General features: G+C 37.3%; 1 protein-coding gene across 1 annotated transcript in view; it reads left to right on the forward strand.

Annotated features, from left to right (window-relative positions):
- KCNT2 (potassium channel, sodium activated subfamily T, member 2) overlaps window positions 1-14770 on the forward strand; it is a 318603-nt gene that overhangs the window by 222980 nt on the left and 80853 nt on the right. The window contains exons 16-18 of the mRNA XM_012650477.1: window positions 488-717; window positions 6933-7146; window positions 10626-10731. Coding sequence (XP_012505931.1) covers window positions 488-717; window positions 6933-7146; window positions 10626-10731 — 550 coding nt within the window. The remainder of the gene's footprint in view (window positions 1-487; window positions 718-6932; window positions 7147-10625; window positions 10732-14770) is intronic.

The following is a 14770-nucleotide window of genomic DNA, read 5'->3' on the forward strand; positions in this document are numbered from 1 at the left end:
ATTTCTCCTAATTAAACTATACACCTATTTAGGACTATTTAAAAATGTTTTTTCTAAAATTCTAAGTAAACCAAATATGATAGAAACAGTATTAAAGAAATTCAGGGGCTTTGGTTCTTTCTCATGTGACCTTGGGTTTCTTTTTTCCTTTCAACCAACAGTTTTAAAACTTTTTTGACCAGCGTAAGAAATATTGTTTATATATTTTGATCAAAGTAAATGTTTCGTAAAAATTTACAAAACAATAATACTCTTACTATATTGCATGCACCCTGATGTTTTCTATTCTCTTCCATTCTTTTTCAGTAAAATATACATTTATACTGGTCATAATCAACTCAGTTGATTTTACAACACACTAAAAACATAGTTTCTTTTCCTGTAAAAAAAATTAGTCTACCAATTTTCTTACATATATAAACTTGAAAAAAGTCTAAATTGCTGAATTACAATTCTTAAACTCTTTTATTTTCTTTTTTAAATTAAGGTTTGGTGTCTGTTTGATTGGTGTTAGGAGGGAGGATAATAAAAACATTTTGCTGAATCCAGGTCCTCGATACATTATGAATTCTACAGACACATGTTTTTATATTAATATTACCAAAGAAGAGAATTCAGCATTTAAGAACCAAGACCAGCAGAGAAAAAGCAATGTGTCAGGGTCATTTTATCACGGACCTTCCAGACTACCTGTGCACAGCATAATTGCCAGCATGGGTAAGTATAAACAAGTTTAAAAATGTTATTAGTTTATTTCTAAAATAAAAATGAATAATAAATACACTTCAATTGTTATTAAAATTTCAAAGTCAATTTTCGAAATGCATGTGTGTTTTACAAATTAAGTATGATTAGGTATACAGAACAAAATTTCTAAGTTGTCAGGTTGATCAAAAAGTAAGATATTATAAAAATGCTTCTGACAATTATTTTATTTTTCTGATTACACATAAGCACCTTACACTTCTATATTTCTCTTGTAAATTGTCTGTCCAGTTACCAACAGAGGCTGTTTCAAATATTCTTCATTTTTCTCATAATGCTTTTTCTGTCTCCATCTCATTCTCACCGTTGAGCTTGGCTTCTATGACACAGAAGAAAAGAAAAATGAAAAGAAATTAGATAGATCTAGACAAATAAGAGCTTCCTTAATATCTTGCCACTAAACCACCGAAAACCTACAGAACTTTAGCTTCTGTCACAAGGAAAATATGTCCTTTCTTTTAACTAATATTATACTAATGCCTTCACTTATGCTGTGGACCCGTCCTCTTGTTCCTCCTCAGAGACTTCACTCTTTATTTCATCCTTGTTACCTAACTTTATCTTTCCCCCAAAATCACTGGCTGTTCTCTCTGTCTCTCTCTTTCTCTCTCCATATCTCTCTGCAGACATACGCATACACTTTTAAAACTCCTGCCATGACATTTTCACAGGAAAATTTCTCAAATGCGTTGTCTTCAGTGGCAGGCGTGAAATCTTCTTGTTCCCCCAAGTCTCTACCCAGTTCAGTCTGACGTCTGCAGTCGTATCACTGAAACTGGCCGGGCAAGGTCACCACTGCTCTCTTTGTCACTCGGTCTGGTGAATGTCTTCACGGCCTATGTCAACATTGACCATGTCACTCTTGAGATACTCCAGTGCCTTTTGTCTGCATTGTGCACATTCCTGTTCCCTGTGTGGTCACATCTGCTCTCATGGAGTCAACTGTCCATAAACTAACGATTCCTTTACCTAAATCATTAACTCAAACTTCTCTTCACCACAATATATTCAACTGCCTACTGGTTCTTTCTGTTTGAGTATGTTGCAGGAAAAACTAATATAGCATATTCAAATTGAACTAATTTCTCCACCTTCATTCAACATCATTTCCATTTTTTTTTCTTTTACTAAAAATTACATGACACCATTATCCTCCAATTTGTAAAGTCACAATTCTGACTTTTCACCAGCCCTCTCTTCTCATACCTCATAATTCACCAAATTCTGTTCAATCTGATCAGTAAATAGTCCCTAAAATCATTCAGTTCAGGCTGTATAACATAAGGACTGAGAAATGCTGATTGAAGTGAACAACGCAGCGATCACTATTTACCCTGGTAAGAGTTCTTGCCGTGGAGTGGAGGTGAAGAATGTCAGATCGGAGTGGGTTTGGGAAATAGCGGTAGAAGACAAATTAGGAACACTAGTTCTAGACAATCTTCATAAGTTTGCAAGCCAGGCGCGGTAGCTCACGCCTGTAATTCTAGCACTCTCGGGAGCTGAGGTGGGAGCATCACTTGAGCCCAGGAATGTGAGGTTGCAGTGAGCTATGATGCCACCACTGCACTCTAATGGGTAAAAAAGTGGGAATCTCTCAAAAAAAAAAATAAAAAATAAAAAGTTTGTTTGTAAAAAGGAACAAAGGAATGACTTGCTAGTTGGTGGTAGAAGTAAAGGGAATGAGAAAGGCAAAGAAATTGGGGATATATTAATGAATAAGAGAGTATAATGAGAGACTATGGTACTTAGGTAAGGAAATGAAAAGATATCTGTTGGTTAAAGGACACTGAAAAGGAAGTAGATTAATAGATTTTAATTCCAGTGGGGATCAAGAGGGGGAGAGCTGGCAAGAGAAGAGGTACAGATAAGTGTCAGAGAGTGAGACGCCAGAAGTAGGGATCAGGTACAGTAAAGAGTAGTTAAAAATGTAGGGCGTGACCTTGAGAGGGAATGTCTGAGCAATGGTAGATGAAAACCATGATTGGAGGGGAGGACAAAGAACTGAGTCTGGAGTATTAGAAGGGTCACCTCCATGTACAATGAAGCCACCAAGAATTAGGACAGACAGTGAGGGGAGACTAACCATGATGCAAGAGCTAGACTATCCAGGCATATCCAGTTGCATAGATACAGGTATGGGGAACGTGGAGAGTTCAGTTTTGTCAGGAGTGTGTGATGAAGCAAAAATGTATCAAGGGAGCCAAGGATATATGCAAGAAAATAATCACAGTGCTCTCAGTGGAATTTAAGATAGGTAAGAAGAGAAGAGACAACATCAAGGGAGTGAGGGAGACAATGATAAGTTGGTATCATCAATAGAACTGAAGTTACAGTAGGTAAAACCATACTAAAATTGAGAAATCGGTAGGAGCGACCTGAAACCACAGGAAGTCGTGGTGGTCGGAGGGTGAGGGCACAACATGAGTACACGCAGCACTGTCGTTGGGGCCATCACAACATCTAAAAGATGACTATGGCAGTGAAGGGCTGAGAAAAGGTGAAAAACAATTTCTTCAGTGAATTCAACGGGCTGAGAGGTCAGAGTGTGGGAAGGTTCAGCAGGTTGTGTTTTGAAACACTGGATGAGGCGAGAATCGTGTTTATGGGTCGGATTATGTCTTCCAAGATTCATGGGTTGAAGTCCTGGCCCCCAGTGCCTCAGAATGTGACCTTATTTGAAGATAGCGTTTTTCCAACATGACTAGTGTACTTGCGAGGAGAGGAAATTTGGACGCAGACATGCATAGAAGGAAGGTGACAGAAAGAGACGCAGGGAGGAGACAGCTGTCTACACGCCAAGGGGCGAGGCCTGGAGCAGACCTTCCCTCTCAGCCCTCGAAGGAAGCAACCCTGCCCGCAGCTCAATTTTTGACCTTTAGCCTCCAGAACTATGAGGCAATAAATTCCTGTTAAGACACCCAATCCACAGTATTTTGTTCCAGCAGCCCTAGCAAACGAACACAAATAGTATTGGAGAAACTGACAAGAATCATTAAGAAATAAGTAGAGTGATCAGGGTTTATGAACAATCAAAATAATGAAAGATAGTGAGTCCTATAATAGGAAGACACAATACAAAGCTGGGATTTTTGCAGAGCATGAAGGGAAAATGATCCGAAAGAGGCAGTGACACCACCGAGGATATCGACCCACCTCTGAAACACAGCCCCCTCTTCAGAGGGTTGCAGGGGAAGACCTCAGGGAGGATGCAGCTTCCATTAGGGAAAGGGCGGCTTCAAAGTAGAGCTTGTTTCTGTAACTGCATTTTCAGTCGTGTCTTCCCTGCTGAATTCTGACTTCTCACGATCATATCCCAGTGGTCAGCCTGGCGCCAGGTATTAATGTTGGCGGAATAACTGAGAAGTGATGAAAAGATGAATCCCATGTATATAGGGCTCTTTCAAGAAGTTTGCCTGTGTTAGGCAGAAAAATGATAAGGAAGTAGTTGGAGGTGGTATAGAGTAAATGTCCTGGGGAGAAGGTGATGAAAAGATTACAGTCCCTTAGGACGTAGAAGGGAGCATGACCCACAGCACAAGAATCAGGGTTAATTTTACACAAAGGGAGGTATGTCTGTTTCCTTGTAGATAGAAATGAGGGAAGAAAGGTTTGATGAAGCTCTCACGTGTTTGGACAGAGACTCGAAAGGGTTTTCTATGACAACTTCTCTTTTCTCTCTGAAGTAGATGACATGGTCAACTGCAGAGAGTAAAGGTAGTAAATACCAATTTGTGTTCACAACAGTGGGATGCAGATCATATCTTATGGCTTTCCTTTATTTTTTATAAATCAAATTTATAAAATTTAAATAAATCCACTCACTTGCTTAACAGTTTAAACTTTCCACCTCTAGGAAGCCCTCTTCCCCCCCAAACATGGATTGGATTATACGTTAATCCTGTGTCTATGATGCTACAATTAGGAAAGAGGGAATCGTCTGCAGTGTCTGACGGCAGCCTTCCTTACTTTCGCTCAGATATTGGAACTGCTGAGTGCTGGTCCCCACGCCTTGTTCTTAGGGAGAGCTGTTTCAGACAGACTCCTGTGTGTCCCTTCATAGAATACTCTATGGAGCCTACAGAACATGTGTACAGGCTGCCGTCCTCTCCCGGTACACAGAGCACTGTGCATATGAAGAGCTGCCTGCCTCTGAAACTTAACCTCAAGTTTATTCTGAGTGTGAGGAATACCGACATATTCTCACCAGTCTTGTCTCTGCCAGCTCTCACACTCAGAAGCATTCTCCTTAAATCCTTTCCTCTGAGAAGACTTTTAATTCCCCTGAAAAGGTTTTTAGACATCAGTTCCTGACCTCTTTCTATGATACAAGAAAAAAGATACTAAAATCCATTAGCCTTTCTCCCCCTTAAAAAATGATGCTATTATGAAGAAGAAAGTTGTAAAGTTAGAGGTTTGAGGGAAGTAACATTTTTTTTTTTTTTTTGAGACAGAATCTCACTGTGTTGCCCGGGCTACAGTGCCATGGCGTCATCCTAGCTCACAGCAACCTCAAACTCCTGGGCTCAAGCGATCCTCCTGCCTCAGCCTCCCGAGTAGCTGGGACTACAGGCGTGCGCCACCATGCCCGGCTAATTTTTTCTATATATTTTTAGTTGTCCGATTAATTTCTTTCTATTTTTAGTAGAGACGGGGTCTCGCTCTTGCTCAGGCTGGTCTCGAACTCCTGAGCTCAAACAGTCCGCCCGCCTCGGCCTCCCAGAGAGCTAGGATTACAGGCATGAGCCACTGTGCCCGGCCTGAAGTAACATTTTAAATACAATCATTGCCCACATACTGACGTTTCGGTCAAAAATGAATGGTATAGATGATGATGGTCCCATAACTATACCTTTTCTATGTCCTAGATACGTTTAGATACACAAATAGTTACAGTTGTGCTACAGTTGACAACAGTATTCAGCACAGTAATGTGCTATGCAAGTTTGTAGTCTTGGCGCAGTGGACCGCATCATACAGCCGAGGTGTGTGGGAGGCTACACCATCTAGGTCTGTGTAAGTGCACCCTGCAGTCTTTGCACAACGGTGAAATTGCCTAGCGATGCGTCTTTCAGGGTGTGTCCCCCTTGCTAAGCAACGCTTGACTCCACTTCCTTTAAAGAACGGGACCAAGTGAAGACTAAGGACTTTCGCAGGTCCTTCTAGGATGGCCAGGTGCCACTGAGTGCGTAAGTGAAGAGACTGATCATGAAATACGATGGCGTTCATCGGGGAGGTTGTATTATTTTCTCTGGAAGGGGAGAGACAGTAATTTTTCATAAAATTATGTTTCCATTAATTTTGAAATTCCAATAAAAATCACACAGGAAATTGTTTCTTCTGCTTACTATTCCTTGAATAATCTGAGTATTCAATAGCTGTAAGTTGTTTGTGTTTGCTGTTCTCACTCTCTCCAGGTACCCCATGTCTTTGTGTGAGCCTTACTGTCTTTCAGGTCAAAAACCAAATGTCACAATTTCACAGTGGCCTTCTTTCCCACCCAATAAAAAGTCCATTCCTCCCCTGCCCTCCAGTCCTATCACTTTTTTATCTCATCATTCTGCTTTTTCTTTTTCCTGCATGCTATTTATCATTATCTAAAATTACTTCATTCATTTATTTATCTATCCCTGGTTATTTTAAAGATAAAATCCGTATGTGTACAAACTTTGTTTTTCTTCTTCCCTACACAGCTCAAGTGCTTAGGCTAGTATTCCCATATGTGGAACTCAATACATATTCATTCAATAAAAGAATAAATACAAAATTCTGATATGAAAATCAATAAAAAGTAGTTCAGTAGAAAAGGGGGAAAGACATAATGAGGAATTTACAAAATAGAAATGATCAACAAAAAATTTTAAATATAACTTGAAACGACAAGGTATACTTTTTTACTTTAAGTGCCTATGTACTTCAGGATTTCACAAATCTTATGGTTTGTGCTATACAGAAACTCTCCGTGAATACACTTTTGTACAAATACGGAATTTCTTATCCAAGAAAATGCCCATCTGAAAAAGAAATAATTGGCTTGCAGAACTAAAGGCTAAAAAAAAATATATTTCCTTGTTATGCTGACTGTATTTCATTTAACTTTCATCATTAAATGATCAATATGTCATATATTTGGCAAATTCCTTGATGATTTTCGTATTTCGTTGTTTTAGGTACTGTGGCTATAGACTTGCAAGACACAAGCTGTAGATCAGCAAGCGGCCCTACCCTGACCCTTCCCACAGAGGGAAGCAAAGAAATGAGAAGACCTAGCATCGCTCCGGTTTTAGAGGTGGCAGATGCATCATCAATTCAAACATGTGATCTTTTAAGTGATCAATCAGAAGATGAAACTACACCAGATGAAGAAATTTCCTCAAACTTAGAGTATGTGCATATCCTCTAAAAAAGGTGTAAGATTACTGGGTTTTGTGCTACTGTCCTTAAGTAATGTCTTTAGATACTTACCAATAGGTAAGGAGTAATGTTCTTACCTTCCTGACATCCTAGAATTATTCTCACATATTTCTACCAAATAGAAGTATCTCTCTTGACTACAGAGCATTTTAAGCCCTCAAGTTTATGGCTTCAACGTGTATTAGGTTATTAAGTATGAAATGTCCGATTTCCTTAAGTACTAAGTTTGGCAGTTGATATCTCTGACATTTCACTTTGACACTTCTTGTTTTATTTTTATTGGGAAGGTACATCCTCAGTCTTGAAAATGCACAATTTGGCTTGTGATTATCTTTCAAAATATTTTAGAGAAATTTTTCAAAACCATGGATAAATCAAGAATTCGTGTTATTTTCAATTATGAGTTCCATCACGGAACCAGTGCAGCACAGACGGTTCCACATATCAACGAAGTGTTTGGGAAGGATGTGGCAAATGAACACACAGCACGTTGATGGTTTGAGAAGTTCCGTTCCAGTGCTTTTAATCTTGAAAATGAGCCACATGGGTGCCCTGAGACCAAGGTGGATAAAGATGAGCTGGAAGCTATAGTGGAAGCGAATCCATCTCAGCCTGTGAGTGACTTAGCAGCAAGGTTTGATGTTACTGTTCCAGCAATATTGGACCATTTGAAACAAATCAGCAAGGTAAGGAAGCTGGGTAGGTGTACTGCATGAATTAAATGAGCATCAGAAGAGAAATAGTATTGAAGCTTGACTTTTTTTGCTGTCATGATATTAAAGGCAAACCATTTCTACACTGTATTGTTACATGTGATGAAAAAATGGATTCTTTTCAACAATCGCAAGCATTCGGCACAATGGTTGGATAAAGATGAAGTACCGAAACACAGTCCGAAACCAAATATTCATCAAAAAAAGCTAATGGTTTCTGTTTGGTGGTCCAGCTCTGGTATTATCTACTACAACTTCGGGAAACCTGATCAATTGATTACAGCAGATGTCTGCTGCAACCAACTGGGCAAAATGGTGAAGATGCTTGTGATGAAGCAGGTGAGATTGGTCAGTAGCGACAGGCCAGTCCTCTTGCAAGACCACATGTTGCAAAAAACAACCCTGCTCAAATTATAGAAACTGCACTTGGGAACTCTGTGTCATCCACCTTATTCACCAAGCCTTACACCAAATGACTACAACTTCTTCCAGACTTTGGACCACTTCTTGCAAGGAAAAATACTCAATTCTCAACAAGCTGTGGAAAATGCCTTTTACGATTTCATCACCACTCACTCTCCAGGCTTCTTTGCTACTGACATAAGCAAGCTACCATTAAGATGACAAAACTGTGTCGATAGTTTAGGCACATATTTTGATTAATCATATGCTTCTTGTTTGAGACATAATAAACTACACTTTTGATTCAAAATCAGACATTTCATATTTAATGACCTAATATTTTTCAACCTCATTTTTCTTTAAATTATCTTTTATCCTTAAAGAAAAGAAAAAGATATCATTCCCAGGACATAAACTGCATTTTTATAATTCTATGCTTTTTTGTTATATTGTACTTTCTACTTTTAATTTCCTTTATTCCACATCCGCTTGAAGTTCAATCGATTATCCAAGGACATGTAAATGCAGCCTCCTCCATTGAGCTTTCCTCGCTTATCGCAACTTTTACCGTCTTTTACAGACAGCGTGCATCAAAGCACTGTAAATGCCTGAATGAAAGCTGTGCTGTCTCTTTAATCTACTTAGTACTAGTCGTATTTTAGCCTGCAGTAGAGTTTGTTTACATGTCTTATTCCACATATTAAATTGCCGTGTTTTGAGGAAAGCTCAGCAGTCCCCAGCCTTGACTGTGCAGTCTGAAAAACTTGGTTTTCCATGCCAGTTCCTCCTTATGCTGGCTGTGGGCAAGTGACTTTGATTAAACAATCTGGCCTATAATTTCTTTACCTATAACCTGGGTGTAATTACTACTTCATAACATATGATGATTAATTGAGATAATGGACAAAAATGCTCATGACGAAACAGTATTTTGTGCAGAGTAAGTATTCGATTAGTATCAATTATTCTTACTAGTAGTACTGGTGGTAGTGGCATTGGTAACATCATTTCCTAACATTTCTACCGGTATCTTTTATATAAGTTCAATTAATATTGAATTGAACTGAAATAAACAGAAGTATCATTGAAACTTGGAAAGATCCTCTGTTTTAAAATTTCTTACCTTTTTTTTTTCATTTATTATAAGAAACATTGATGTACCCTCAGAATAAAATTCACTCTCCAGGAAAGTAGTGGTCTGTGTACTCAAATATATTTGGAAGCCAGGATGGGAACAGGAATAGGTTTGGCAACGAATATCTTTCCAGGAAACAGTGTTTTGTGGTGTGATTGAAATTCTTTCTTTAGACTTCTTAAAAAATTGAGTAGTAGAAATTTTTATTTCTAGAAAAATGAAAGAGATGTTAAAGTAATTGTGGAGATTATCAACTTCTAAACTTATAAAACTTTATCCTCCAATTTTATCTGTATTTTACCTCTCAGCCAATGATGTCTATAAAAGAATTTCAACTAGGTATGAAATGTCATGATTCAGCAGGTAAATTTATTACAATTAAGAGCTTTCTTTTAGATAAAGGAATATTCCTTTCACTAGATTTTCCTTTATTTCCTAATTATCATTTATGCTGTTACTTTTTAGACGTTCCATTTTGAAAGTCAGTGTAGCCGAAATGTGTAGGTGGCTATTTTTCAAAAGTCAGCAAACTGAATGTCTTTGATAATATTTTAAGCATGATTTCAACAAAGCAACAGATTTCTCTGTCTTTAACTAATTAACTTAGTCATTTGCTTCCTTTTGTTTATGGCTTTATGACTAACAAATATTGATAGAGTGAATCATAATAATGCATTTGCTTTAAATGCATTTTATAAAAATTAACATTAATATTTGTTAAAAAATATATCCAAATCTAAGCTGAGGGTTAGCAAGCTTTTTTAGAAAGGAACAACTAGTAAATATTCTATGCTTTCTGGCTCCTGTTGCAACTACTCAACTCTATTTTTGAAGCACAAAAGCACTCAAACACAATACATAAATGAATGAGTATGGCTGTATTCCAATAAAGCTTTATTTATGGATTCTGAAATTTGCACTTCATATGATTTTCACTTGACATGAAATATTCTCTTGACTTTTTTCAACCATTTAAAAATATAAAAACAATCCTTAATTTGCAAAACCATGTGGTGGGACAGATTTGATCTCTGGACTCTAATTTACCTACCTCTATTCTAAACTATCTTTTTATCGAAATATAATTGCAACACAGAGTTACTGATTCTAACTTTATCAAAGCAAGGGAACATGGCCATAACTTAATTTCCCCAATTTGCGTGCCTTATCCAACGATAATATTTTGTATTATTTTGCAGGTATGCTAAAGGCTACCCACCTTACTCTCCATATATAGGAAGTTCACCCACTTTTTGTCATCTCCTTCATGAAAAAGTGCCATTTTGCTGCTTAAGATTAGATAAGGTAAGCACACGTTGCTCTTGTTCTCTCAAAAAATAAAATTATAGCATTTTACAATTACATATAGTTAAATAATTTGTATAGCATTTTTACTAAAATATATTTAATGGATATTATCTTTTCAAATGTGAATTTAATTACATAAAGTGGTAAATTTTACTTTTTTTTTAAGTGCGTAAAGGTTACCCAAATGCTTTTCTCTTCTACTAAATTAATCAAATGGATTAGCCAATCATGTTTCTAAAGAGGAAGATAGAGTTACCTGAATCTCCACCCTATGAACCTTTAACATCCAAAGTCCCCCGAAGTCATTTTAGCCAAATGTGCATTATTTATTTTACCATTATTGCTTCAAATCTCAGTATGGAATCCCACTGCACGATGAGATGAGTTAGTCCATGTGTTAGACACAAAGATTTGTTATGACGAGACTGGAAGCTCAGCATCTTGCCTGATGTCGGCTTTCTCAGAGTTTTTTCTGCAGTTCTTGGTTCCTGCCCGGATGTTCCAGAGAAGCTTTCCAAAAGAGGATAATTCCAATAATGCTAGAATTATATCTTTTCATAATATAGACATTGGGCTTGACCTGTGTGACTTCACTCTCCAGAAGAATAAGAAAATAGATACAAAGAAGAACCTTACACTCCCCCTAGAGATTCAAATGTGCCACTAATTCTAGCCAGGGGTTTCTTCTTTTACTCTAAACTTTGAAGTTAGAGTTAAAATCCCAGCTCTCCACTTAAAATCTGTGCAACTTGGCAACTAACTTCACCAATCAATTGCAGTTTCCTCATCTGTAAAGTAGATACAATTTTAATACGAACCTCATAGTGCTCTTAGAGTAATTATGTAAATTGGTACATGTTTAATAAAGTGCAAGAAACTTAACTAAGTGCTTTATATATTTTGTTAATATTCTTGCTATTATTTTTTTCATATGATAAACATTATAAATTTTGCCTGTTGCTGTCATTCTTGAGGAAGATTAACAGAAATATTAGAAAATTCCTATGTTTATCTCCCTAAATTTGCTTTGTGAATCTTTGCCATTGCTCCTAAATATTTATCTAGGCCCACTGAGATGGACGATTACATCTCTCAAGGCTTTGTTATTTTGCAGTCCTTATTTTACTCTAATATTGTTAAGCATTTTATATTTCTGGCCTGCTGTATATCTTCAGTAACATTCATAAATCCTAAATTATAGGACCCTTCACTTGCATTGACCCCTTCCAAGACTAATTTTTATTTGTAATATTTTTGTTGTTTTCCTTAAAAAGGATTCCTAAAATAACATATGCTTCAGGCACCACAAAACCTGGATTCACTTCTGGTTACTTCTTTTAATAACCAGTTAAAGAAGAAAAGAAACATTGGGAGATATTAGGACACCAAAGGATAGAAATGATTTATCTCCAAGCAGGGAATCCAATTCAACAGAAAGGCTAAGCTTTTTGAGATCGGGGTTGGTGGAGGAGCAATGGAGGATCTTTTAAATGTCAAAACTCTTAACCATCTCTTTACCACATTAAGAAAACAAAGTTTCTGCGCTTTGCTGATTGACTCGTGATATCTGGGATTATTGGTTATTTGGGTAGTGTTACGCTGGTGGGAGGTGGTCTACTGTGTGAATGAGTGCCCTCTTCGGGATTGAGGGATGGTGCCATGCAGCTGCCCCTACTTTGGGAAGTGGGTGAGTTGGGGTCATGTCGTCCAATTTATTCTATACCAGCGTCAGCAAGCTGGTGGCCTGGTCAAGGTTTATCCATGCTAAATTCTCTTTTCCTTACTAATTGTGCTACTTCTAAGTTTCTTTAGGGAAAGTTGTCTTATTTTTCTTTTATATATCTCATAGGTATCAAAGTTCGTAAGGATCCAAACATTAACCCATCACTGTTCTCCTTCCTTGACACGACTTCTTTCTGAGTGACCTTATTTCTTCATATGGCTTCAGAATCTGACTGTATTAATCAATAATTCTCCAAGCACCGTTCCAGTGAAGACTTGCTGTCCTTGTTCTTTACCATGTCCTTTGTTTTCCTTTCTTCCCTATTCCTTACCTTCCTTCTGGATTCAATTTCCTACTTCCTATATTGCAACCTTTAGAAATTCTGTTACGGACATTCTGCTGGTGACAAATTCTGTTATGCTTTTCCTTGAAATGTTCTTATTCTGCCCTCACTCTTGAAAGACAGTTTTGCTTGATGTCCAATTCTAGGCTATTAGGGGTTTTTTTAGTTTTGTTTTGTTCTGTTTTGTTTTTTCTTTCTTTCATCACTTTAAGGACTTAATTTACTGCCTCTGTGCTCCAAGTTACTATTGAAAAACCGGCCATCATTCTAATTGTTGTTTCTTGTAGGTCTGCTCTCTGTTTTGTTTATTCTCTTTTCTTGAGAACTGCTCATTGTCTTGGTTGTTCTGCACTTTGACTGTGATGTGCCCGACAGTTCATTTATGTACTTGGATTAGGATTCACTGAGTTTCCCGAACTGGAGGATTTGGGTTTTTCATCACTTTTCAAAAATTCTCAGTCAACATTTACTTGAATGAGGCTTCTTTCTGATTCTTTCTTATCTTTTTTTCAGGTATTCTGGTTAAATGTATATTTGATATTCTCACACTATCTTCCAAGTCTTAATTTTTTCATGCTAGGTTCTGTTCCTTTTCTTCTCTGCCTTTCATTTTGGGTAATATCTTCAATTCTGTCCTATAGTTGGTTCCCTCAACTGTATCTTATGTGTGATTTAAATAATCTTTTGAGTTATACTGTTTAGTTCTAGAAGATATAGAAACAATATAGATAGTACTTTTAACATACACTTGCTAGATGTTATTTTAAATAACCTCTTTTCTTTGTTCTTACTTTAAATACTTTCTTTTATTTCTTTAAATGTATTAAACATGCTCATCTTATATTCTGAATATGACAACAGCAAAATCTATAGTCATTGTAGGTCTAATTATCTTGTTATGATTGTTTCTGTTTACTCGTGGTGCCTTGTTCCTGCCTGTATTTTATAATTTTTTATTAAGGAATAATGGCAAAGAATGTTCCACGGATGATGAATATTCCAGAGAATTAGCTAATCTTATACCAAATAAATAAATTAAAAATATCCACAGAGAGATATGAAGGTAAAAGAGCAGAACATCAAAGCAGTTCTCCATGCAGATAATTTAACTTAAAATAATCTTGGGTTAGTAATGCTAACTACAGAAAATTCTAGACCCCAGGAAACAGCAAAATACTCTCAGGCTAACAATTAGCGGTAGTAATGTTTTGTTCTTGTTTCTGTTGATGTTTTTATTATTTTAGTTTTCAGTATTAGCATTATTATCTTGCCAGGTCAGCTATACATTTAGATGGGGTTTTTCCTTTACTGTTTTGTTTTGTTTTGTTGTTTTAATTCATCATTTTGGGTATTCAGTACTGGGACCATTCCTGAGGCTATCTTATTATAAGATAAGATAATATTATCCTTAGGGTGGAAAGCCTAGTAACTGGTCATGGTGCAGCGTGGTGAAAGATTTCTCACACAAAGATTGAGATATAAAAGTAAAAAAACATTTATTTTATCTTCTCAGAAGGATAGAGTGAGAGAGTGAAAGAGAGAGGGGAAAGAGGGGGAGGGGGAAAGAGAACAGGGAGCATCCCAAAGGAAGAGAAGGGGATGCAAAAGTGAGGCCCCACGGCTCTCTGGTTTTAAGAGTGACGAAGAGGAAAAAAAAAATAATGATGGCTGTAAGCTGATAACAAAAGCAGCAGCAGGTGAATAACAAAAACTGCTAGCACCTCTTAATTTTCCTGGATTCAACTTGAGCCCATTATCAGAAGTGAGGCACCACAAGATCAGAAGAATGGGTTCCACTTGTACTCACCATCAAACTGGTACTAACTGATCAACACCAGGGTGCTCACATGGCAGCCATGCCCTCCAGGGATTAGGGGGATGGGCGGAGGGTAAACCCGCAACTAAAGGACACGGGAGCATTGTAGGGGGGAAGGGCACGCCTCTAACCCTCGCTTGGGTGAGGCAAAGAC

This window comes from Propithecus coquereli, unplaced genomic scaffold (genome assembly GCF_000956105.1).
Source record: "Propithecus coquereli isolate 6110/MARCELLA unplaced genomic scaffold, Pcoq_1.0 Scaffold328, whole genome shotgun sequence".
In the NCBI taxonomy this organism is placed as follows: Eukaryota; Metazoa; Chordata; class Mammalia; order Primates; family Indriidae; genus Propithecus; species Propithecus coquereli.